Source organism: Carassius auratus, chromosome 46 (assembly GCF_003368295.1).
Source record: "Carassius auratus strain Wakin chromosome 46, ASM336829v1, whole genome shotgun sequence".
Taxonomy (NCBI): Eukaryota; Metazoa; Chordata; class Actinopteri; order Cypriniformes; family Cyprinidae; genus Carassius; species Carassius auratus.
This window is the reverse complement of record NC_039288.1, coordinates 8,481,234-8,508,035: the sequence shown is the minus strand read 5'-3', so window position 1 is coordinate 8,508,035 and position 26,802 is coordinate 8,481,234. Positions and strand designations below refer to the sequence as shown.

The following is a 26,802-nucleotide window of genomic DNA, read 5'->3' as shown; positions in this document are numbered from 1 at the left end:
AAAATTCTTACTAAACCATTAACCACAATCCGAATCCGAAGGCTGGTTTTTACCGATTGCTTGTGTCCAGCTCATGAAATGCATTCTGAGCTAAGGCCTGTTTGTCTGAAGGGAATATGTGTGGGCGAGCTGCAGAGAGAGATTTTCTTTTCTTGGAGCTATGGAAAAGTGGGCCATTCTGGAAAGAGAGTGCATAATCCAGCTTTAGTATCCTAAATATGACCAAGTTTATAAAACTAGTGTTTTAACATGGCCATAACCCCATTTAAAATTATCACAACCCACCCTGAATGTCCAGCAATAAGACGGCAGTGATCAGTTTCCTTCTTAGAGCCAAATTCAGCTTGTAGCTGAGATATGTGGCCAATCATCACTAATGTGACCCTGGACCACAAAACTAGTCTTAAGTCACTGGGGTATATTTGTAGCAATAGCCAAAAATACATCGTATGGGTCACAATTATCGATTTTTCTTTTATGACAATAATCATTAGGATATTAAGATCATGTTCTATGAAGATATTTTGTAAATTTCCTACCATATATATATCAAAACTTTTTGTGATTAGTAACATGCATTGCTAAGGACTTAATTTGGACAACTTCAAAGATGATTTTCTGAATATTTCGATTTTTTTTTTTTTTTTTTTGCAACCTCAGATTCCAGTTTTTTTAAATAGTTGCATCTCAGCCAAATATTGTCCTATCCTAACAGATCATACATCAATGGAAAGCTTATTTATGGTTTTGTGGTCCAGGGTCACAAATCTCCTCAGGCAGTTCACTCGTTACAGCCTTCTGAATCACGCACTATTTTACTGAGGTAAATTATCCATGTCAATCAGGAATACACAAGGATTTTATAATGACAGGATCTCTGCATTTGGTCTGCCAAAAAATCCTTCAAGTTTTAGATTTGACCTTAAATAGTTATTAAAAAACATATGCATCTATGAAGCAAGTCCTTCCCTCTGTGCGTGTCAATCACCAGCTGTTATTCTTATCCTGTGTCATGCAGTTTTTGCCCGAAAGCTCTTTCAGATCAATGATATTGAGCCACCGGCATATTCTAGACTGCCACCTCGATGCAGCTGTGACCTCCACGGGGGGAAGGGAAAGACAGGATCACACATCACGAAGAACGTCAAATACTACAAACTTCCCTGTTATCATTTTAAAATCATAATTAACTAAATATCTCTTGCAAAACACATTTTGGAGAAATAACACACTACACAACGACACCCACCCACCTGTCACTCCTTATGGGTAATATAGGTCTCCCTCTACAAAAAGACAAGAAAAACTTGTTAAAGAAAATAATAATAAAATGTCTGTGTATTTCAGCAGTTTATATCAGTTTTGACATGTTTAGATGGTAAGAAACAGATAAATTCTTATGCAGGATATGTGCCATTGCTTGATTTATATTGCAAATTGTATCTATTTGATTATATAATTTACGGAAAAAATAAATACATAAATATATATATATATATATATATATATATATACACACACATGTATGAAAACATGTATGTTCACTTTAGGCATCATGTGGAACAGAAAAAAAGTGAATGGTAGACTACAGTCTCACTGCAAAGCAAACAGTTTAAATACTTATGTTGCATCACAGTTCAAAAATCACAATCAAAATAAAAGTTAGTCCAATGCAGAGGTTAGATTCACTTGAGAGCGTAAACTGCAAAGTCATCTAGCGAGCACTCATTGATCTTTGAAAAGAAGACATGGGAAAAGATTCTCAATTTATTGACGAGCTTAACGATAGTTCTGGTTCAAGGCCTCTGTCTACTATGCTCTCATAAGCTGCATGTGCTAGCATATTGTAGTAAGTGTTTTAACATTTATTCCTTAAAACTTGATAGTAATGCTTACATCACCTTAATTACTACAAATCAAATAATATTTTTCACTGTCAACATATTATTGGACTCCATTACTTTTTCATCACTATTTTCAAAGAACTCAGTCTCTCATCTCCACCCTTTTAAATAATTTAAATCGTTAATAGTACCCATTATAGTGTACTGGAATAGTCACTAACATCTATTGATAAACCAAAATTACACTGCAAAAATGGCACAGAAACACTTCTGATGTGCCATTTACATGTCTTTACACAGACTGCTCAGAGGTGGCATGAATGCATTTACACAGAAAATACAACTGTTAGCTTTGACACTAGGGCCTGAGCCGGGTCAGAACCGGCTTAATTAATTGGTTTTAGGCAGCATTAAGTCTTTACACATAATTTTGAGTAGGCACAGAGCGGCCTTAACTCAATTGTGTAAAGATGCCTAATCTGTGTGTGTGTGTGTGTGTTCTCTTGTTTTTGTGACATATCAGAACACAACTCTGTATAATGACATGGGTATGACACAGATATTACAAGGAAAGGGTGACTTAAGAGGACATAACCCATGTCCTCCTTTTTCAAAACGCTTATAAACCATACAGAATGAGTTTTTTTTTTTTTTTTGAGAAAGTAAAAATGCACAAAGTTAGGGTTAGGGTTAGGTGTAGGGTTGGTGAATGGCAATAGAATAAACAGTTTCTACAGTATAAAAACCATTACGCCTATGATGTCCCCACTTTTCACAAAAACAAACATTCATTAACATTTTTTGCAAAAGTTACACTGCAAAGGTGGTATATAAGCAACTCTGAAATGGCATTTAGGTGTCTTTACATAGACTGTTTAATGCTGCCCAGCAATTACAATGGTTTATTTTGATACTAAGAGCTGATGTGGGTCTGAGCAAGCATAATTTAGCATGGCTTTTGTGTGGCTTTGTGCTTTTACAGTGAGTTTTGAGCAGGCACAGAGCAGCCTTAAAAAAGTTGCGTAAAGACACTTTAGCTACAGTTCCTTTATTAGTTATATATTTAACTACAAAGTAGGCATTCAAATAGTAATTTAGAAATCTTTCTAGCAGCATTAAAAATTTAAATAGACACCAGTGTGTAATTAACAGGTGCTAGCTTGTGCACAAAATGTGTTAGTAAATCTAGCAACAATTGGAATACATATTTAGAAGTGAACAGTTGGTATTTGAATTACCATAGACAACTTTTTTTGTAAATTGGAATAGCTAGCCTACTTGCACTGGGATAGTGAATAAATAAACTTTATTCAAATGAGAAATGTTGTCTAAGAAAAAAAGTTAGTCATGGAAATGAAAAATGTAGTAACCAACATAAACAGCATATTTCCATTCTCATCATTTCGACGAAGTGTTTCTCGTTCATTCGAAGAGGGGAGGACGGTCCAGCACCCTGGACAGCGACAATATAAACGCGTTGCAAGTAGAAGCCCTCTGACAGTAGGCCTGTGGAAAACACTTTGTCCTGAAACTTAGTGACTGACAGAATGGTATCACCTTCTAGTTATGTCACAACACTGAGAAAAAAATGCATTGTAATTTTTTTTCTTTGCAATTGTGAGAGTGGGATTTGAGCCGCCGCTTTGAATCAAACGTAGCCTAACATTTAACTGAATATAACTAAAGGTTAAAATATGAACTCGAGGAATATGGCGTCATGTCATGAAGAAAATCTGAATTGATACGATCTATTTTAATTTCTTATTACAAAAAGATAATAGGAAACCGGCGTGCAAACAGGTGACTAACTGTTGGCTGGAAGATATTCTCTGCTTCCTGAGTGGAGTTTTAAAGGCTCCACTCCCAGTGCCGTTGTTCTGAAGGCCCATTACACAAGCACAGACCAGCAACTTTCTATTGAGGATATTCTGAATCGTTCTGATCTTCTACCTTTTCATATACAGGATACAAGCTGTAGGCCCTGTCTAATGGTTACGCCATGAACACTGCTAGCTCAGTTTATTGCAATTGTGTCTTGAGGAAAGAATTCGTTATCCTACAAATGAGCAGCGAGCTCGCGTTACTACAACATATGTCTTTGCATATGCCTGACGATACAATGAAAAAAACCTTTAAGCTTTTTATTCCTGCCCAATATTGCAGAGACGCCCCCACAAGCCCCCATCTGTTACTTACACTAAACATTTGGATGTCATCCGCACCACACATAACCATACAACCGAAGCCGATGGCCACTGTAATTAATTTGGAAGCCAATGCACAAACATTTTGTGGGCATAAACTTACCGCAGTCTTCACATAAGATCCTCCCAACATCTTTTTTCAGGTTCTTCGCACTTGTATCTAAGGGCGCAAACGACGCTTTAAAAACCAAGGGTTCATCAGTTGGGTCCATGAAAAATATATACTTGTGATTCTTCTTCACTTTGGCGCACGGAGCCTCCGAGCCAAATTCCCCAACGGTGACGAGTTGATCCCGCTCCAAACCCCCGCTGTTTCGCGGCCAAACGTACAGGACTTTGACATTCACACTGTACGGCTCCGCTGAGACGTTCTGAGGCGCGGACTGCACCTTGCCCTCAATCACCACGGCGGATCTGTAAGCCTGGTCCTGCAGGGAATTCAGACTCGGGGAGTAGCAGGCGAAGGAGACCCCGATGAGCAGCATGGATAAGTGTACCGAATCAAGCCTCCTCATGCCGCCAGCTTTGGCTCGATGGTCGGTGGTCGCGTTGCGGCAGGGCTGCGGGGCGATGGCGGCGGAGCTGGGTTGAAGGCTGAAGAGACTGCGAATAGGCTCCAGTAGCACGGCGGCGCGGCAGACCTTGCGTAAGTGTCCATGCCATCGGGAACCGCTGCTTTTTTCCGATAGATTTGCAATCGGGAAACACCAGCTGGGAACCGGAAACGGCGTAATGCTGCTGGGTTAATACAGATCCCTCAACTGCATTCTTCCGAAGCGCAGCGAAAAATGCAGGGAAAGTCGTGGACGCTGCCTCCTCTGAGGACACGAGCAGGTATCTGCAAGACGCCGCCAGTCAGTCTTTGCCCAGAAATTGCAGTGGTGAGCGCCCTACTCGCTACTGGCTGCTGAGTATCTTCCACTGCAGTCGAATGTGAAATGCTGCAGTAAACTATTAGGGCTACTTTCAATATCCCCTCAGCACAAATGTTGTAAGAATCCACTTTCGTAGCCTCGAGACGCTGTTGCCATATCCCTCGCGCCCCGTCTCTATCCGCCACCCCGATCTATCAGGGCAATATTCCCCACACGGCAGATTCAGGGCTGGGGTGCTGAAACGAACGCCCATGGGCCGGCGTGTGCGTCTTTAGCCTCCGACACCCCGAGAAAAATGGTCAATCCATGATTTCTCCCATCCCCAATCCTCGTCGATTTTTTTAAAGAAAAAAAAATGAACAAAGAAAAATAAAGAAGAAATGAACACCAGAATGTTTGGTGCAGGGAAGCGCAGAGTTTTGCGCTGCTTTGAGTGCGATGGCTTACAGTGCGAGTGAATGAGCTTTGAATGAGTTTTGCGTCTCATTCCATTACTAAATCATGCCCAGCATTCAGGTCACATACGCCATTCTGCCTCAGAGAGAGGGGGGAAAAAATCATAGTGAAGCGCTGCATCAAATCTATAGGCTACGACTGGTATTCGTTGCATTGCTGATGCCTGGACGAATGAGAACATTTTTAACAAATTAAATGAAGGAACATCACGAGTGTAGCAGCAGAGTGCATCAAACGCAAAATATGTTCACACGATGATAAAGCATTTATAGACGCATCGTGTTGGCAGACACGGAATGATTAAAAGGACATTATAAATATCATCAATATTAGACTTTAACAGGTTAGGAACAGTAAATAAATCATTAACTAAATGAAGGCTGAACCTGTGGCTCTGCAAAGGATTGAAGCTACAACTTCACCAATGGCGACATCTACTGTTCTATGCGCACGCAGACAGAGCCATAACAACTTTCTAACATGTAAGATGACTGTGAGGAATCATGGGTAACAAATAGCACAAGCTGTAGTCCCTCAAACTTTTTTTTTATTTAATTTTAAATTAAAGAATGTAAACAAAAGTAGTATAGTACTAGTGTCCCTTAATTGGAATAATTTGGGATTATGATTTAGCACAAGGCACAGTGGCGATAGTTAATAAACTATCCTTTGCTGAGCTTTTACTGCTTATTTGTAGGATGCTGAATGCTATCCTTAAGATACTATTGTAATCAACCGAGCTATAGTGCTCATGGCCTAAACTACAGGACCAAAAAAAAAAAAAAAAAAAAAAAAAAAAAAAAGAGGAAGAAGAACACATTCATATATATATATGAAATGGAAATATTAATGTTGTACATTCTATTGGACAAAGAAATTGTAAGTGTTAAAGTAGTGCATTGTGATATAGGGTTGAAAGTTTTGCAACTCATTTAGTGTGTGCAAGGTCATGACACTTCAAGGTGTTTGTTAGAAAAATAGTTGAATGCCATTATTTCTATATCTGCTTTTAAATAATAAGATGATTCATTTAAATTTTAAAGTTTAAATGGATTTAAAAGAGGAGACGCTTGTCATTAATGGGTAATCTCGAAAGAAAGTAACTGGCCCTATTTAAATAACGCATGTAAAAGGTTAAAATAAGAGTTTTTTGTGGATTGAAATCAATAACTAAAAACTTGTTGATCTTCATGTTAGTGGTTTAGAAATGTTTCAAGTTTCTTTACTTGTAGGTTACACAGACAAAATTCGGAAATGAACAAACATTAGAAACGCATTGACAAGACTCGGCGGTTACTGTCCATGGTTCTGAAACAGCGCTGCCCTCGACCTCCCACTGACCAAACGACACTAAACTACAAAATAAAATAAGAGTTTAACGAAATTATTCTTTAGTCTTTATAGGGTACAACCACTTAAAATTAATCCGAAAATGAAGACATGACACAGTCCGAGTGTACACCTGATAAAATGACACGTGCAAGCTACACATCATCTTATCTCTATAAACCCTTTAATCATATCAAACATGATAAACATCTTATTCATGCTTTTCTAAGCACTAAAAACTTGTAATTAAATGAGTAAGTATCCTCTGCATTTCCATATACACCCTTGAAAATGTAATTATTTAATGTCACAATGAATCGCCGTATACATTTTACAAAGCATCTTATCTAGTTTTTCCCCAAATTCTGAGTTGCCTTTGTAGATTTAAAAACGACATTAGGTTGCATTCATAATTTTTCAGAAAATTAATTCTAGGTATCATTCGTTAACAACAAGTGAAGGCCTTCTGGGTTATTTGAAACATCCCACTTTGGAAGAAATCACATGATAGAATTTACGTATGGACGACAATAAAGCACATGTACATATTACTTTCGCATACACAATTTAACAACCCTGTAAAAAGGTGATCGTGACACTAGTTTTTCGATTCTACAATATCTGCAGCTTCTAACACAGCTACTCTACTCAGAATAACCTATGTATAACACAGTTCATATGAGATGTATGTGAAGTAGCCTATTCTCCAACATCAAAACCGGTAAAGCAGCTGGCTGCAATACCGCGAAAGCAACAGTGCGGGGCGCAAGAGACATTTGCTTTTCCCCAGCTTAGCGTGCTGACATCAGACTCCACGCGTCGCGCGCAGCGTTGAGCTCCTGCGTGCGTCCGTCTCCATGCCACGACTCGCTCTTTCGTTCCATCTTGTGAACGGCGCATCGGTGAAGCAGCACAGCGACAGTGTTTACAATAGGCCTTCGGGGCTAACAGGTTTTCATCTTTGTTTCTGACAGTGTTCAACTGCGAAGGGCTTTCACTGGGCTAACGCTCTGCCTGCAGACTGAGCGGGGTAAGAAATGCTGAACCACGTCGCTCGTTATGAGGTCTGCGACTTTGGCAACAGCACTGCACTTTACGATCATATCTCATGGTATTTCGCAGTATAGCTACTTGTTTTGTTTTTGGTTTTTGTTTTTTTGGTCAGTTTAACAACCACGGAATTAATGTTCGCAGCCGTGGGCAGATATCACAGACTGCTTGCGCAAACTCGTTAACTGTTTACAGTTCTGACATACAGCGAGGTTGTCAGACTCTGTTGCGGCAAATCCAGTGTGCCATTTAAGCTTGACTGTGGCATACCGTTATGAGTTCAAGCTTACAGAGATCACCTTAGACCAAAAAAAAAAAAAAGCACACCTTTATATGCTCATGAATTGGAGTGGACGGTCCCTGTTTCCTTCCCTCTGTGTCTTTTTTACACACTGTCACTTGTGTTAATGTGGAGGAGTTTACAAGTGCAAGAAGTTTCAAATGAAAAAATGTTCAAAAATTGTCACGTTCAAATGACAATTAAGAACAATCAGTCAAGATATTCTTCATTCTAGCAAGCAACAGGCCACCGAAAGTTAGGGACCACTAATTTTTATGTTTAGCCCAAGGTAATATATGCTAATTATTATTATTATTATTATTATTTATTTTTTTTTTATTTATTTTTTTAATCAGGGGGGAAACACTTACCTTAGACTCTTACCTGGAATGCAAACATTAAATGCATTTTATTTACTATATATTGGATTTACTGTATATTAAACTCTCTTCGAATTATAAGAATCACAGACATGAATTTTATTTATTAAAGCATATGCTATAATAGACATGCGTATGTGTAAGCAATAGAACACATTTTATATTTTCTTCCTAACCATACAGGCCCGATGTTTATGAATGCTATTTGTATCCGACATGTGCTTGGTCTTTAGAGAAACATTAAACATTGAAAAAATAAATGGTCTGGTAATGTACGTTTCATTCCATCTAATTATTGCATTTCTGAATTTCAGTCATTTTCAGTATTCTAGTGTTTGTTTTTCAAGGCGTGCATAAACTCTGCATGTTCCTTATTGCTTTATTTGAGGACTGAGAATTGCATGTAAATATTCCTTCTTTTTTCCTGTTTATTACCTCTTGTACAAACCTAAACGAAAATGCCTGCATGAAAAACACGTCAAGGCTCTCTCAACTGAACATTTCTTGTTGTAGTACTGTTGGAATATGTATGTTGAAAGCATTTAGATTTTTTTATCTTTTAAAGCTTGCAATGGTATTACAGTTGTAACTTTAAGGGTAAAATAACATTTATATGCAAGAAAATTTGTACAAAAAAAAAAAAAGTAAAAAGGTACGATTAGACGCATCAGAATATTTCAATGTACAGTCCCTCTGATAAAATGCGTTTTGTTTTTCAAATCCGATACATCTATCACAGTTGTACTAATTATTTACAAACACGTTGCTAAATTATTATTATTATTTTTCTAAACTTAATTATTAGAGAGAATAAATTATTGGATGCGTGAAACAATAATAAACGTTTGTTTAAAAAAAAAAAAAAATCATCACTTTCCAGGGTTAATACTTACAATTTCAATTAAATTACAGAGCAGTTGTGTTAAGTTAAAGAAAACCAATTCAAAACATTGCTGTAATTATCCAGTCAATTTTTGTTTGATGTTATATGTACCTGAGTTTGGATGGGCAATATTTCTACAACGACAGAAAAACAACCAAACAATCTAATAACTAATAAAAATCGAAATAAAAGTGAGGGATTTCTACATTTATAAAACAGTTTGCTTTAAAAAAAAAAAACATGTTTATAAACGAATAAATACTTTTTTAAATTTTGTATTGCATTGCCAAACAGTTTTAAATTAATTTTATGCATGCGTTTTGTGTGGATTGAAAAAGAAAATATTAAGAAACAAAGCATTTAGATTTGATTAACATTATGGTTATAGTTTTAGATATTTTAGTAAATTATATTATTCCACTCGTTTAATTTAGTATTTTTTAAGCAAACGTCTGAAACCCATTATTGATTTTCCAATGTGTAATAAATAAATATTTAGTAAAAGCTTATATTTTATAATAGACTATAGCGTTTAATATCTGACAACAGCTGTACTGAAGCAAATTGCACGAACTGTGTTATTGTCCTTGTAAAATCGCCACGCTTAGTTTTAGGTCGAGAGATATTCCCCTGCTTAGGTAACGGTCATTCAACACAGGCTACATAAGAGCTCTTAACCGCTTTGGCAAGAAAGCATCCATCACAATAAAATAAAATAGAATTAATAAAATCTCAATTAAATTCAAAAACATATATCCTACAATTCAACTGTTATGCCTACGTTATTTTCTTCAAACAGACATTTAAAACAATATCACCACAAAAGGCTTGTTTAGACAGCGAGGTTTCATTTAATTGATCCTCCATTTAATGTTTAAGATTTTTAAAGGAGATTTTTTTTTCGATATTAAAATAAAAGCTGAACAACTAGAAAACAACAAATATCTGGAGATGTTATCTAGTTGATTTTAATGAATGATTTGCATCTGGTAAAAATAGATAAAGCAGCATGTTAAATAATAGGATGGAGAAAAATATGTAGGCTATTGTAGCAAAGTGTGCGACATAAACCGAAAATGCAATATATGTCATAAATCACGGTTTTACCTCTGTAACATTTTCATCAGGTACTTTTTTTCCCACGTTTTGGGAATGTCCAATTTTTGCCAACCTATGGACTCTGAATTTTATTTATATATTTGTCCTTTTTACTACAAATTGATTACATGTCTAATGCAGGTTTATGTCTTCTCAATGACGTCATGTTAACTCCTGTATAAGTTAATTAAAGAAGAGAATGCTGTTTGCTGGATTTACAGCTGCAAAGAAGACAGTAATACACAACTGGTTTACTCCGCGCGTGTGCAATAACATCTTGGATTAATAGCCTGCTTAATAGTAACCTGTGAATGTATAACAGCACGAATTAATAAAGCTAAAGCAGTCCTACCATTGATGCATGGCAATGTTTTCAGTCCAAATATTCGGACTAAAGGAATGACCATATAAAGTTATTAATTTTTCAGATTGTAAATTATTGATATGTCTTTTGCTCCCCCTTCCCTGTTTGTTTGTATTGATGTTATTTTGTTAATCTAAAAATAAAATAAAAAGTTAATCACAAAAAAAGACCCTTTTACCCAACTAAAATGCATCCACCTTAAAATCTGAAGAATGAACACTTAATTTATTTATTATCTCAAATCATAGCCATAAATGCCTTTGCGTCAATACATGCATACGAATTGACCTGAATTTTTTTTTTCCAATAATCTGTTTTTGTTTTTGCCATGACAAAAAGACCGACATGCATTATTAAATAAAGGATGAACTGAATGAAAGCCTATCTGCCCGAAACGTTTATGTTAGCCAGTTTATATAGTGCAAAATGTCTCATAGGCCTATGCGTAAATTCCAGCGTGGTGCGTAAGCGATATAATTAAGAATTATATAATTTTTATCACTTCGCATATAGAAAATTTAACTCCTGTACAATTTAAACAAATTTTTAGCGTATTAATCTTTTTATAAGTTACAAACGAATGCAAATCTAGAGGATAACGACTCTTAAGCAAATGGCTCCTGTATCTACTATATCTAGACTAAAAAACATTGACGGCAGTGAAATATAGCATATTCTATATAATAATCCACGGTAAAGGCAGCGCACACGAACACAATGAATTGAATATTTAACGGACTCTTTGAATTAAATTTATCATCATCATCTTCCCAGACAGACATACTACGTGATTAGAGCGTGCAGCTGCAGTGTTTTAGACCTTCTGTACGATTAATTTATTCGGAATCTGCACAGGTCTGAACAGCGCTCGTGTTCTCTCCTCACACAGATCTCGCGAGAGCGGTGGCGTGGCTGCTTGGCAGTAGGCTTGCAGTAAGACAGAGGGAGAAGGCAGGCAGCATCATGGCGGACAGAGACAGTGGAAGTGAGCAGGGAGGAGCAGCCACGGGCCCGGGTGTCGGTTCCATGCACCCAGTGACAGGAGGGGCGGGCTCGGCTTCCGGACTGCAGCACGAGACGCAGGAGCTCGCCTCGAAGCGGGTTGACATCCAGAACAAACGCTTCTATCTAGATGTAAAGCAGAACGCGAAAGGCCGCTTCTTGAAGATAGCAGAAGTCGGGGCCGGGGGAAACAAGAGCCGCCTCACTCTCTCCATGTCTGTGGCTGTCGAGTTCCGCGACTACCTGGGGGACTTCATCGAGCACTATGCCCAGTTAGGGCCGAGCAATCCTGACATTGCGCAGGACGAGCCGCGGCGGGCGCTGAAGAGTGAGTTTCTGGTCCGGGAGAATCGAAAGTACTACATGGATCTGAAGGAGAACCAGAGGGGCCGCTTTCTGAGGGTCCGGCAGACCGTCAACCGGGGGCCCGGCTTGGGATCCACGCAAGGCCAGACCATCGCTCTTCCAGCCCAGGGACTTATCGAGTTTCGCGACGCTCTCGCCAAACTCATCGACGACTACGGAGTGGAGGACGAGCCGGCGGAGCTGCCCGAGGGAACCTCGTTAACTGTGGACAACAAGCGCTTTTTCTTTGACGTAGGCTCCAATAAGTACGGGGTGTTCATGAGGGTAAGCGAGGTCAAGCCCACCTATCGCAACTCAATCACAGTGCCCTACAAAGTGTGGTCGAAATTCGGGAGCACTTTCTCTAAATACGCAGACGAAATGAAAAAGATTCAAGAGAAACAGCGGGAAAAAAGGGCATGCGAGCTTCAGCAGCAGCAGCAACAAGAGGAGATGCACGGAGACGACGGGGACGAGGATTGATAGTGGAGAGAAACAAGCAAAAAATAATCAGAATAACCTAAAGAGAAATTCTACGTACTTTGCTGTAAAAAAAAAAAGAAAGAAAAAAAAGAGAGATACATAAAAGATAAGTAACTGTTTAACTCCAAGGGAGCACTACCCACAAAAAAATACAAACCTCCACAGTCTGACAGTCCACCCATCACCTGGATGTCATCCACTTACCCACCATTAATACAGTAAGCGGCTGCTAAAACAAGTAATAACATTATATATGAACTGTGTTTCCTACTTGACGACAACAGAACTGAGTGTTTCTTTTTTTCCCCTCTTATTAACCCAGAACTTTTTTTACATGTTCCAAGATATTCTAAAAGTGTTTGCAATGGAGTTATTGCCGAGATTACGAGGAATCGGTTCCTTTACGTGTGAGCTAATGACTTCAGCACAAATCAGATGTTTTATTTTTTTTAACCAAAATTTCGAATCATCTGAGGAGGTTGTCATGATAGCCATGCCTAGATATTCCAACCATCACCTGAGGGCTAGATAGGAACCCTGAAGTGGGGTGGTAAAAATATCAACCTGTTGATTGACAGAGGTACAGAGGTCACCAGAGCAAGTGGTCGCAGTGTGTAGGTGTCCAGAAGCGGTGGGCCACCTTTTCGCAAACATTCTGAGGAGTATTACCAGTGTATTTTTTTAATTGAAGTTCTTGTCATGCAGATGATAATGCTATGTATTTGTGTGTCGTTGTCATGCACAGTGTATAAAAAAAGGTACTTAAGTAAGAGCAATGACAACAGAAGAGAAAGAGCTCTCTAAAAACCTTTTTGTAACGAAACCGGACCCCTCGAAACAAACATACAAAGAAACGTATGAAAATGCTCATGTAGAAAAACATACAAAGTATGATTTTGTGAATCAGATGTATTTCAGTGGAGAAGAAAACAACCCACGTTTTTAGTGGGGGATTTGACAAACAATCTGTTAAAGGGTTTAAAATAAATATATAGAAATATATATATAGATATATATATATCAGTCTACCAATGAGAGGATGAGAGGCACCAAGGAATGCTGTCGTTGCATGTTAACCTGTGCACAGAGACATTGAGGTGGATTTCTCAATGTTCGTCCTCAAGGAGTCATCTCTGTAATGGTTTCATTGTCCATAATGTCAGTAATGTTTGGTCAGCTAGTTGGATTAATACTTGTTTTTTCTTTCAAGGAATGAGATGTCCGAGAAATATGTGTAAATAATAAGATAATATATAAACTCTTTTGACTGTTTGATCAGACATCAGTAACAAGTCTTTGAGACGAAAGCCCTTTTTCCTTGGGGGCCCTTGAGGACCTGTGTTGGGAGACCCTGACTTTAATGAAACTTGTTGGGGAGCATACTCTTCAGCATTAAATAACCTGGTGCCTTACATACTCTGCATGCTTATACACTGGCTGATGCTTTGGATCTAAGTTTGGGTCTTGTTGATTTTAGTTTTTTCTTTCTTTCTTTCTTTCTTATTCTTGTCTGGTTTTGTTGAGCCCTGGCCCTCCCCTATGCTATTGCATAACTCGTGGTTTGTTTTTGTCAAGAAGCAAATCATTCTGATCACAAAGAGTGACTCAGAAGTCACCTAGGCATTTTCCCCACCTTTACCTAAATGTATCAAATACATTTTTCTTTTGGTGTGAGGTAGACTTCTACTGAAGCCTCTCTGTTGGCAGTAACATGTCACTGTCACAGACCTAAAGCTTAGTTGAGGTGTGTGGCCAGGATCCCTCCCTCCCCCCCTCTAACTTTTCAGTGTTTCTTCATGTAATTTGTCATTTTGGAAACTTTGCTTCACAAAGTTTTTTTTCTTTTTCCAGTGCTATATTTCATTACTGTGTGCAATATTGAACGTGCCAATGTTGGCAATATATGTATATCAATTAAATATATGATTAATATTTGAAAAGCATGTGGCTGAATTCCACGTTTATTTCTTTAAAAAGGTCTTTATTTCTATAAAACCTTCATCTGCACTTAAAAAAGGTCTGTATATGGAAAAGAAACCAACAAGTTTCACCCAGGTGAAGCGAACACATAGCAGTTATCTGATCTGTCTGCACTTTTTGTGAATGTTCATGTCATAAACGTGCCCCGTTTCGTCTCTGTTCCTCTTGACATGGGAGGGTGGGGTTTACTGGAATGAAACGATGGGGGTGTGAAGGCCTTTGGGTAAGGGGCAATGAAAATGTATCCTTAATTTCCCTACAAATACATACATGGGATGATTCTAATGATGAAGGTGTGTGAAGAACTCTTCTCTCTTTAGTAGCACATTGCTTTCCCAGATGGAGAAAAATGTCTGACCAATGTTTGTTTGAAAATTATCTCAACAAGGAATGCTTTGTGCCGTTATTATTATTTTTTCTTTACCTCTTAACTTATGTTCCTTACCTTTGCAAAGAGGTTCACTGAAGTACTCATTCGGCGGTTATGCGTCAAATATAATTTATGTACATTTTACAAATTAAAAAATAATAAAAAGAAATGTTAATTTCTCATGAAAAGAATGTTCAATATCGATGTTTCTGTGTTTCTTTTTCTCGTGTGCAATAGTTCAGGTAGTGGTTGATATTGTGACTGACTTCAATGAGGTCTTTTCTGTCTACACAGTTGATGTAGAATTATGACCTGAAGCATGCAGACTAACCTATCTGTAAAAACATAATGTCATTTGATGCAATCTCCTTTTCCTATAAGGGTTGATTGGTTCCAGTGGTTAACCAAATTAATAATGTGCATGCACTGAAATGGTCTTTCTCAGAATAACAACCATAATATATATTTTTAATTTATACTGTCTTAGCTGCAGTTCAGCGGTCATTCTGTTGAACGTATCATGAAAAATTATATACATTTGTTGATTCAAGAATAAGTCTTTACGTCTTAATTGTTCCTTAAACTAAACCTTCATACATGTTCACAAAATATTGCTGCCTCGATTCTCGGGGTTTCATTTGAACTGGATCTCTTGCTCTCTTTATGTGTCATATTTTATTAAATAAAAAATAATCTCTGTTTGGTATAACAGATGATGTTCTAGCTGCAAAACAAACCAATGATTTAGTTTTATTTATGTTTAATTATTATTATTATTATTAAATAGCATGCATTTTGCTGCAGTAACGTCTTGAATTAATTTGACTTTAAACATTCCCCAGTGTAGTTTGGTTTTGAAATTACATATAATAGAGCTGCTTATGATCATGCTATATAGATTTAAGGGCATTAAATTCAGATTTTTATGACAAGATTGAATTATGAACACATTTTAATTGTTATGAAATGCAATTTGAGTTTTACGTGTACATTTTTCCGTGAATGATAAACCTTATGTGAGAATAATCACTAATCATGACCGGTCTGGATGGGCAATCATTAATCAAATATTTATACTTGCAAATGGAAAAATGCAATTATAGGGCATTTTATGTTCAATTAGATTGTTTTGCTCAGAGTAGTAAATTAAGAAAAATACATGCTAATTAACTTGTTCAAAACTAGACATTTTAACCACATTTACTTCATATTCTTCGGGCACTGCAAGGATAGATAAAAGTTAAGCAAACAGATGAAGACTGGATTTAAAAATGTATTAAATAAAAACAAATGTTCTCCGAAAAGTAAAGAGAGATAGGCCTATATAATTACTTGGGACAAGTGCACATTTACAACAATTTTTATGACATTTTGACCAATAGGTGGTGCTTTCATCAACCGATGATGTACAATCAAGGCCGGACAGAAATGACCTAAAGCAACACTGTATCCCAATTCACCTGCTTTAACAATGCACTAAATGTACATGTACTTTTGCAAGTGCAAGTAATAAGACACGATATAATATTGTCTTGATGGCACAGACTTATTTGTGTAGTGTGCATCCTTAACATCCTGACCTTTCTTTTTTATAACCATCATTTATTATTCATCATTTCATTTTTCCTATGCTGCAATGCTTTCTACCGTACCTACTGGATAGACGAGAAACAAAAACATCACTTAAGATCTAACAGGAGCATAACTGTTATGACACTTAACATGTCTTTATTTATTGTTTTAATCTGGGATTCCCATATTGTCAGACTGATAAGCTACTAATCTTGTTTCTTATTGGAGAATGTAACAAAGAATAGCTATTTAGTAATTCAAAATACTATTTTACCATTTTAATACGAGTTGCACACTTCTCCTTAAATATATAAAGTAGCATAAAGCTCACATACACAATAAGCAATATACATGCATTATATAATTACTGTAGATTATCATAAAACTCCCAATTAAGATTATTAATCATTCAAATCCTATAATAAGAGCATCCCTGTTCCCCTTGAAAAAGGAGCAGCTGGTGTTCACCATAATGAACCGATCAAAGTCTTACTATGACCTGGCAAGCACAATGTAGGTTTTCTTTTTTTATAGCATTGATCCATTAAAGGTGAAAAGTGTGATTTCTGCACCACTAGTGCCAGTGAATGGAACTGCAAATATAACTACTGTTTTCCTAGACAACTTGTCGTTTCCGCTCAGGTAAACAAAAAATCATGATTTATTTTACACACATTACCTTTACACCTATCTTTTTTATATATATATATATATATATATATATATATATATATATATATATATATATATATATATATATATATATAATTCAAAGGAAATCACTTCATTATAGTACAGTGTACTGTGGATGTTTTGTAGTACCCTATTTATTTGTTGTTTGTTTGTAACATTTTCATTTTATGTTTTTGGAAGAATGTGTATGTTACACTATTAACAAGGAATGAAGAGTGTAAAACAATATTTATATTATGTTTATATTATCATGGCTTATTAAAACTAACTACAATAAGTATCTTTAAGAGTTTTGAGAAACTTACTGTCAGATTGATGGACATCCCTACATTAAGAAATACTAAATATAGGGATGTCCATCAATTTGACACTAAGTTTCTCAAAACTCATAAAGATATTTAAGCTCCTGTTATTTCTCATTTAATTCATTTATAATTTGAATACAGTGTTTTTCCTACTGCATGGAAGCAAGCCATTGTTTCTTCTATTTTTAAATTCGGCGATCATTTCGAGGTTAGCCTCTGTAGACCTTTCAGGATACTGCCAGTAGTCACAAAGTGTGCAGAAAAAATAGATCTTGAACAACTGGCTTGTTATCTTAGTAAAAGGTTGGTTTATATTGTATGCAATTTTGTTTCAGAGTAAATCATTCTACTGAAACAGCTAAAAATGGAACAGTTGGTGCTATATTTTTAGATTTGACAAAACCTTCATCATGGTTAATCAAAATGTTGTTCTTCTATTTGGGACTTCAGCGTGGATTTCCCCATTAATTTTTTTAATAGACAGAAATGTGTAAAAATGTTAAGTGGTTCTTTCCAATAACTTAAACTGTGCAACGGGTGTACCCCAAGGATCAGAAGCGTTATCAACTAAAAACTGAAAGCTATAAGACTTCAGCTGAAACCTAAATGTTGCTACAGAAAGGATTACACAGTGGTTAGAGCAATCGTGCCTCACCAGGTACACTGGTAAAACAAAAGGGATGTTTTTTTTTTCCCAAAACAAATGTGTGTTCTTCCAGTGCAGATATTTGTATAAATAGTGAAAAGATAGAAATTGTTACTGAGTTTAATTATCTAATTATCTTGGTTTAACGCTGGATCCAAACCTTAGTTTAAAAAAACATGTAAAGTAAAGGGTGAGGACTATAAAATATATGATACATTTCAGACAAATTAGACAATGTCTATGCAGTTAAGACTTTTATGGATGCTACAATCTTTTCTCATCTGTCATACTGTCTGACATGTTGGGGTCAAACAGGAGAAACTGTCATTAAACCTTTAAAATCTCTTTATAAGCATATTTTAAAAACTCTAGACAAAAAAAAAACTAACCAATATCACCACTTTTTGAAGAAATATATATTTTTTTAAACTTGGATCATTTTAGACTTTTACTCACATTTATGTATGGTATACATTTTTTTATTATTTGGATCCTTCCATACTTCATGATTTTGTGTATTTTCTCCATACAGCCTCTGCAAAATTTACTTGATCATCATTTACTAGTGATTGTGTTGTTCCTTTTCATCATTCTGTCTTTGGATCATTGTCTCAGTGAAAGCTATTGTTAATTGGAACACTCTACCAGAAGACACAAGGATGTGCACATCTATTTACATTTTTAAACTAAAACTAAAATCTTATTTAAAATCAATTCAACTCATGGTTGCGTTTTGATTGGACACTATTTTTACTGTTCTTTTTTTTGGCTCTGATAGAATGTGTATAAGTATTCCTGCATTGTATGTGTTGTCTTATTTTTTTATGTTTACTTATGATTATGATTACCTGCCAAGGGATGATGGATGAAAACTAGCCATTGGGTAAATTCAGTACAATGCATGAAATGGAAACATTTATGTTAAAATTGTGCATTGGTCCCTTTTCAAATAAATTTAAATAAATAAATACAATAAAAAGCAGGGCTTAACAGGGTTTCGAATTCGGCTGTGAAAAAATCCAGATTATCTGGCCCACAACTTTAAATAAATGAGTAAATAAAACAGGACAGAAACAAATGACGATATATATTACTGAATTTAAAGCAAATGCAACAATGTTTTTAATAATTAATAACTTGATGAAATGACAGAACATTGATTTTGAGCTAGAATGTCATTTTAGAATGCTAATTAATATAAGACACTGATATTTATCTTTAATCAGACTCTTACTGAATTAACATTTTACTTAAATTAAAATTAATTACAACTAAACATTTAAGAGAAAGACACTATTAAAGCTATCCTGTTAAATTATCCTTTACACTAATGAAATTACAATAGTTCCTGCATAGAATCCAGGTTATTTGAGTTTGGTCCTCATAACCATGTTAATATGGTTTTTAAAATAAATAATAAATATTTATATAATTTTATATTAAAACTTATATAAAAGTTAAATATTCCTAAATTTTTAATATACGTAATAACAGTAACATTTATAATAAAAACATTTCAGCAAAAACACAATACGCTACCAGTACAGAGTTAAAAACTAAAGTTAATTTCATATGGTGCAGAAATGACAAGTTTTTAATCCCACTTTCCAATTTACCTCATCATGCAGTTTGCACTACAGATACGGTTTACAAGCCCTGTGGAAACAGGCTTATATTCCGTGGCTGTTTTCAGCTAGCATCACAGAGCCTTTAATGTTCTCATTTCACACGACTGTAACACGATTGCGGGTGACTGATTCTGTTCTGCTTTTGCGCGCGGATGGCGGATGCATCTGGTAGCACTTTTAGGAGTATGCTTTTTGCAGTTTCATATGCGCTGTCATTTAAAAACGTCGCCTAATACGGGGGACCAGTACATGCAAAAGGTATATTCCATGCAATATATTTCATCCTACCAACTTCCAAACCAATTACAATCATAAAAGGCGTTCTGAAACTGGACAGGTCAGCCAACGGAGACGAGGCACTGCCTTCCTGAGTTTTCGACTCTTCATTTCACAATCACATTCATTACTTCACTTTCTCGGGGGGCCATACACGACACCATTAACGAAAAACAGTTACATTTTTAATGCGTTTTTGGCCCATTCATTCATTTGCACAACAAATAGGGCCTGAAAATTAAAACGTTTGAGCATTGGCCTCAAGAGTAAGTTTTTGATGATACAGTTATTGTCTTCATATAAACTACAAAAAGGTAAAATAAAACTTAACGTTACCTGAAGCAAAGCTGTCCTTCTCTTGTCGAACAGCGATATTTATATTAAAACTCCAAACTCCCAGACGAGTATAAAAAAAATGGGGGGGGGGGGGGTACCCGCACATTTATGATGTGATGCAGTTTACTAAAAACAGTTTATTCACTTTCTTTTACTGTCTATGTTTATTCAGCGTTTTGCAATTTTAGCTAAACTTGATGGTTGTTTGCGTGCAGTTGTGGTGCCATCAGCCAATCAGCGTTGTGTTGACGTCAGGGCGAAAGAGTCATTAGTCACATGGCTTTTAGATCTTGATTCGGGTGATTGGTTAAAAAAAACCGGGCTGCAGAACTCAGATTGCGTAATTTGCGTCCAACTGCAGTTGTTGAGATTATTGGGAATGTCCGAGGTATCATCCAAGGTACTGTATGCGCCATATTTGTAGGGCTGCACAATTAATCGAAAAACTCTCGTCATGATTAAGTCATCGCATAAAAGTGTCAGTTAAACTACGAATATTTCCGTTCCAGAGCGCGGTGGCACGTGGGAACTCGAATTGTTTTGAATTTACTAGATATCCTGAAGACGCCCATGAAATAGACATCTTAACTGATGTACGTTAGGATTGTAATATTCGCATGATTGTAGATTATCACGCTGTAGGTTATAGCTAATTTGTAACGCGAAAGTAACGTTAACGCTACAAACTGAAGTTGACGATTAGATTCGATCTCGTCTTTGATGTAGCTTCATAACAGCAACAATTTGGCATTGTCGTGCAACCGTATTCTGTTGGAACAGCTATGGCGCCATCTAACGACCTACAATGGTTAGCGCAACTGCAGACCAATTCAATTGGATAGTGAATGTATAACCTTTGAGAAAAAGTTATGCCCATAAGCCTCCAGTTAAAGCAAGAAAATAAAAAAAAAAAACATAAATCATAAGAACTTAAAAGAACAAACAAATGGTAAGAGACAGAAATAACTGGATAAGACTCTTTAAAATAGAGGAAGAGATGTTTAACGTCTGATAAGTAGGCTAGTCTAGATGTGTTGTTATTGATAACTAAACTGTCAAATCGTTTTCAGTAGTTGAAATAAAGCTAAAATAAAATCTAAACCGTAGACTAGCTTAAACTTTCGATTAAAAGAAAATGAGGAATGTTGCCAGTGCCCTGACAACTAACTGAGATAAAAAGTAGATGAATCTGAATTTAATCTAAACAGAAATACAGAAAAAAGCAAATAACAAAACTACAAAAATGATGAAAACTGAACATTTAAAAAATAATAATATTTCATAAGTAATAAACCCTATAATAGTATAAATATAATAATAAATAAATACTTAATTAACACAGAAACAATGCAATTTCATGGCGTTTGAAATACTGTTTTCTATTGTTCTCATTGATTCTCATTCATTGTAAAGTGTCCAGATGTCTAGCACTACTCTAATCGCCTCATGTGAGTCAGTAGTGACCTATGTGGGTGTGGTGCTTTCATATAGAAGCCAGATTTGGGTTATCTATCCTGAGCACAACCCTTGTTTGGTTTAGTTTAGTTCAGTAATCAGTTGCGCCTTCATAATGAGCCAAGCTGTAGTCTAACTACTTTCAACAGTAGGCCTATATTTGAAATTTTTGAAAAATCTTCAACAAGCATAATTATGTAGCTCCTTTCTGAACATTTGTACTTCTTGGACGTAGCAGATGTGTCTGTGCCTCAGTCTTAAGTGTCTTAAGGAGCACATCAACATTGTGAACAAGCCTGAATTCTAGTTGCCATGCTGGATGGAGTGAACGTTTGAATCTGCTCTGTTGAGAGGCGCGCCATCTGGTGGCTGAATATTTAAGGGCTCGTGAACTGCATTTTTTATTATTTTATTAATGTTCTCTGAGGTTCACTTATTTTTACGTCAAAAACCTCACAATTTATAAGTAATAGACAATTTTCTATCCTGTTTTTGGGCGTCTCTGCGGAACGTCTGTTTTAATTGGTGGGCCGAATTCAAAATGAGCAAGTAAACGACCACTGCTGTGATTGGCTAACAGTTTTGCTTATTAATTTATATATATAAAAATAACCAGACTTGCATAACACGACCCATAGTCAGTGTTTTTTAGTTGCTATTCCATATCCCTGTAGTTGTTCTTGTGATACAAGTAATTTGCTCATGAGGACACAGCAGCCCTTTACTATGGTTTCCAGATAAGTTTCAGATCACCTTGTTTCCATTCAACATGAAACGCTTATATCTATGAAGATGTGTAATAATGTTTTAGCAAAAAACAACAATGTTTACAAAGCAATACATATATTTTGTACTATTTTTTTAAATTATGTATTATATTTTAAATACAAATATTTATTAAAAATATGTTTTGAAAAATGTTGATGCAACTTGTATAATAACAGTTCATAGTAATCCATTATTATTATTATTATTATTATTTATTGAAAAGGAGCATTTTTTTATTAATACTAAGCAGAGGCTGGGGCTGTCAAGCTCCAAAAAGACAAAAAATAAAAAAACGATATAATTTTTTTGTGATGAACAGGCAATAATTGTGTAGTATTGTTTTCCACCTTACAATGGAAGCTGATAGGAATCAGTAACTGTTTGGTGACATAATTTGCATTCTCCAACGTGCATATTTATATTACAGTTTGTTTGTATCTGTGTGTGTCTGTTGGATCTGAATATGATATTAAACTATGCATTTTAGTAGTGGGGAAAGTTAAGTAGGAAATTATTTTTGAGGTGTTACACAAATGCTTTGAATGACTTTGAGTTACATAATTAGATTGACATCATTGTCCTTATGAGTTGTTCTCGTTTTGAAGAGCTCTGTAATGATTCTTAAAAGTTTATCCTTTTATGTTCCACAAAATTAAGTCACAGAAGTTTAGAACAACATGAGAGTTAGTAATTTTGGAAAAAACGACCCCCTTTTGATGAATGATCTCTTTAAATCAACGTTATCAGGTCAATTCATAACAGACCGGTCCTCGACAACCAGTAGATGGCGCTGTTGGTTAAACTTCAGTATTTAAACAGTAACAAAGCAAATACAGGCAGCTACATTTCCATATGCAAATATCTTCGGAAACAATAAATAAAAATAAGTACACATTTGGGGATGAAAACTGCCCAATCAAATAGGAAGTTAGAGAGAATAATACAATTAAAAACAAGGAAAGCTAGATTCCAGAGTGGCTGGATTTGTGTCGAATATGACTGGAAATTTGTGCAGTCACAAATTTAACTTATTTATTAATTAACAGAGTGTCATAGCATTCATTACAGCAGTTAAACTACTACTGAGCGGCTCAGATAACAAAGACCGTTTCGTGCGCTCGTGCGCCCCCTGGTGCTAGATTACACTAAAGCCTACTGCGTGTTTGAAAACTATCGGTAAGTGGCTTTGTTTTTACATTATAATTTTTCTAACAATCTCTTTAAGCTTGTAAATCTGTCCTTCGTCTATGTTACAGCAAAGAAAGATTTATAAGGAAATTACAAGGGGAGATTTTCTGCAGTATAAGATAACATAGGGAAATTTCAGTCAGAGAGGAAGTGCTTATCACTAGCCAAAAACTGTAGAGGTGCTTTTTTCTTTTTTCTTTTTTTTTTCTTTTTTTGGCACTGAAAGTGCATTGCCTCATGCCAATATGGACTCATCCTCCTTACGTGTTTTTTCTGTAAATTCCTTTTCTCAAGTGATAAAGTTAGTTCTCTGTCCTTTCTTCTTCTTGTCCTTCAGCCGCCCCTCCTCCTCTCTCGCCTCTGTCTCTGTTCAACAGGATGCTGCTACTTTGCTTGCAGTGCCAACAGCTGAAGTCTGCTTCCTGAGTTTCCCTCCAGCCTGAGAGAGTTACAGGAACAGAAAGGAAGTGCGTGTTACATGAAGGCAAGGGACAGTGTGTAATGTATGTTTGTTAGAGAGAGCAAGAGTAAAGAGAAAGAGAGAGAGGGAGAGAGACTATGGAATGCTGTGATGTCACCAGCTAAGTCATACACAAAGGCAAGAAGGACACACAAGCACTAACTCTGCTTCTTTTAGTAAAGTCTGCCGTGGAGCGTCCGCACCCAGCTGTGAGTACATTTTACTTCACACAGGCTTTTTTTGTTTCTCTCTTTCCAACTTTCTGTTTGCCACCATATCTGTCTTCATTTCTGGACATTAACTGCAGTCTGTTGTATCTGTAGGCAGTCAGGCAGACGTCCGCTGTTTTGTCTCAGTCACAGTTGCCGTCGTTGCGGTCCTTTTTTTGTGTATGATGTGATCTTAGACTTTTTTTAGTTGCAGACACCCGCGGTCTCTCTTAAAGGGGTCACAGCATGCCAGTTCAGTTGTGGCCAAAATAAGACCACTTTAAAATAGAGCAGAAGAGTCTTGTGAATGGATGGGGGTCTGCTGATGACAGAAGCGAACCCCTGTTCCTGAGGAATCCCCTCAGTCTAGGCCTAAAAAGAGTCGGGAGACCATGTGTTTGAGTAAAACATGCTCTTTATCAGAGGTTGTTTACAATGGCATTATGCCAAAGCTGAGCATTATGGAAATATTTAAAGCTTTCTTTATTATTTGAAAACCGCTTGCTATTCTCTTTTTCTACTAATAACCAGATTGTTCTGTTTTGCAAAGCTATGACCGAATAATACATTTATAAAATGATAAAATAGGAAAATAATCACAATCTCTTAATTTCCAACTAGTCTTTGAAAATCAGGAAAGAAACCATACAATTTAAGAAAAAAACACATTTCAAATTATTGCTTTATTAATATATTTGAAGTTAACTCTTACAACCCTAAATAAAAATACATGTTTTATTAAATCTATGAATGAAGAAAAAAAAAAAGAAAGATCAAGGCTTTTTTGACTTTCTATTTAACATAACACACAAAATATCTACAGCTGCGCTTGAAGAGTAAGAGCAAACAAACTATTAAAGAGATCCGATTGCTTCCAGATGTTGTAATCTGTCATTTCTTCTGACAGCGTGTCCAGTTTATGGCTGCTAATTAGTGATGAGAGCTTGTGTGTGGTGAACGGACCGAGCCGGGCTTCCTCGTCTTTACCACCGACATCCTTGTACTGAAGGACTGTTGCTGAATCTCAGGATATAATCAGGAGAACCACACACACGGCCATGCTGCAGCAGATCTTGAACGACATGTACATCGACCCGGATGTGCTGGACGCTCTGAACGACGAGCAGAAGAAGACGCTCTTCCTGAAGATGCGCGAGGAGCAGGTGCGCCGCTGGAAGGAGCGTGAGGACAAGCTGGAGAGGGAACCACTCAAACCCAAACCAAAGACAGGTGGGCACTGGCTTTATATATTAGTCAATTTATTTTATTGAAGGTGAGTTCTTCGAGAACTTTTAATGCAGTACATTACATTTACAATTTTATGTATTTTGTTTAAACAAATTTAAACAGTGATACAATATTTCCTCTGTTTATTTACCATATTTTCCGGACTATAAGTCACACTTTTTTTCATAGTTTGGCTGGTCCTGCGACTTCTAGTCAGGTGCGACTTGTTTATCAAAATTAATTTGACATGAACTAGAGAAATGAACCAAGAGAAAACATTACCGTCTCCAGCCACGAGAGGGCACTCTGTGCTGCTCAGTGCTCCTGTAGTCTACACTGAAGACAGAGCGCCCTCTAGCTGCTTTAGACAGTAATGTTTTCTCTTGGTTCTTGGTTCTAAATAAATGCGACTTATAGTCCGGTGCGACTTATATATGTTTTTTTTTCCTCATCATGACATATTTTTGGCCTGATGCGACTTATACTCAGGTGCGACTTATAGTCCGCAAAATACGGTACTCCTGGATGAGACCATTTTATTCATCATTTAGCATTATTATTAATATTATTATTATTGACTATCAAAAATAACTTTCCTAGCACAGAACGTTAAAATCCTGACCATCAAGTTTATTTTTTGTGTATATTTATATTATTATTTTTAAGTTGTTTTTAGTTGTATTTTGTTTTTGCAATTACAGCTTAATAATTTAAATAATAATAATGATAGTAATAATAAAAATAATGTTATTGCTTCATTTGTATTTAAGTAAGATGCAATTTCAGTTTTATATATATATATATATATATATATATATATATATATATATATATATATATATATATATATAATTTTTTTTTTTTATTTTTTTTTATACATCATAGTTGCAACTGAAAATGATTGACCAGTGCATTTTATATTGTATGAAGAAAAACAGGAAATGTTTAGTAAGTTTAGTTTGATTTAAGGGTGGGTGGATCATTAAAACAGCTTCTAAATTTACAAAATAAAATGTAAGCAAATCCTATATTTAGAGATGATCCTTTTTGACTAAGTATGACACTTCTGCAAAAGAAATACAGTTGTCTTTTTAGA

The 26,802-nt window shown here is 36.1% G+C and overlaps 3 protein-coding genes across 9 annotated transcripts in view; 2 read left to right on the top strand and 1 right to left on the bottom strand.

Moving 5' to 3' along the window:
* The window catches only part of LOC113064069 (pro-neuregulin-2, membrane-bound isoform-like), an 83,989-nt gene extending 78,540 nt beyond the window's left edge, over positions 1-5,449 (bottom strand). For 2 of the 4 annotated variants that reach the window (XM_026234604.1, XM_026234602.1), the window contains exon 1: positions 4,152-5,449. In XM_026234604.1, coding sequence (XP_026090389.1) covers positions 4,152-4,563 — 412 coding nt within the window. In that variant the 5' untranslated portion in view covers positions 4,564-5,449. The remainder of the gene's footprint in view (positions 1-4,151) is intronic. The other 2 variants (XM_026234605.1, XM_026234606.1) reach the window with 2 other exon arrangements.
* LOC113064071 (transcriptional activator protein Pur-alpha-like) lies at positions 4,626-15,141 on the top strand. 2 transcript variants are annotated; one of them, XM_026234611.1, is made up of 2 exons: positions 4,626-4,694; positions 11,653-15,141. In XM_026234611.1, exon 2 carries the CDS (start codon positions 11,727-11,729, stop codon positions 12,591-12,593), a length of 867 nt encoding a protein of 288 aa, XP_026090396.1. In that variant the 5' UTR covers positions 4,626-4,694; positions 11,653-11,726; the 3' UTR covers positions 12,594-15,141. The 2 variants fall into 2 exon arrangements, with proteins under 2 accessions (XP_026090396.1, XP_026090395.1); XM_026234610.1 differs by lacking the exon at positions 4,626-4,694 and adding an exon at positions 7,542-7,738.
* Positions 12,677-26,802, top strand: part of LOC113064070 (SH2 domain-containing protein 4A-like) — a 28,533-nt gene continuing 14,407 nt past the window's right edge. Inside the window, exons 1-2 of one of the 3 annotated variants that reach the window (XM_026234609.1) lie at positions 12,677-12,811; positions 25,387-25,709. In XM_026234609.1, the coding sequence (XP_026090394.1) occupies positions 25,538-25,709 (172 nt within the window). In that variant the 5' untranslated portion in view covers positions 12,677-12,811; positions 25,387-25,537. Of the gene's footprint in view, positions 12,812-20,702; positions 20,800-24,123; positions 24,480-25,386; positions 25,710-26,802 lie in introns of those variants that run through there. The other 2 variants (XM_026234608.1, XM_026234607.1) reach the window with 2 other exon arrangements.

What these genes read in the sequence shown, in the direction of transcription:
- LOC113064071 (XM_026234611.1), top strand. Translation starts at nt 11,727, where the DNA reads ATGGCGGACAGAGACAGTGGAAGTGAGCAGGGAGGAGCAGCCACGGGC.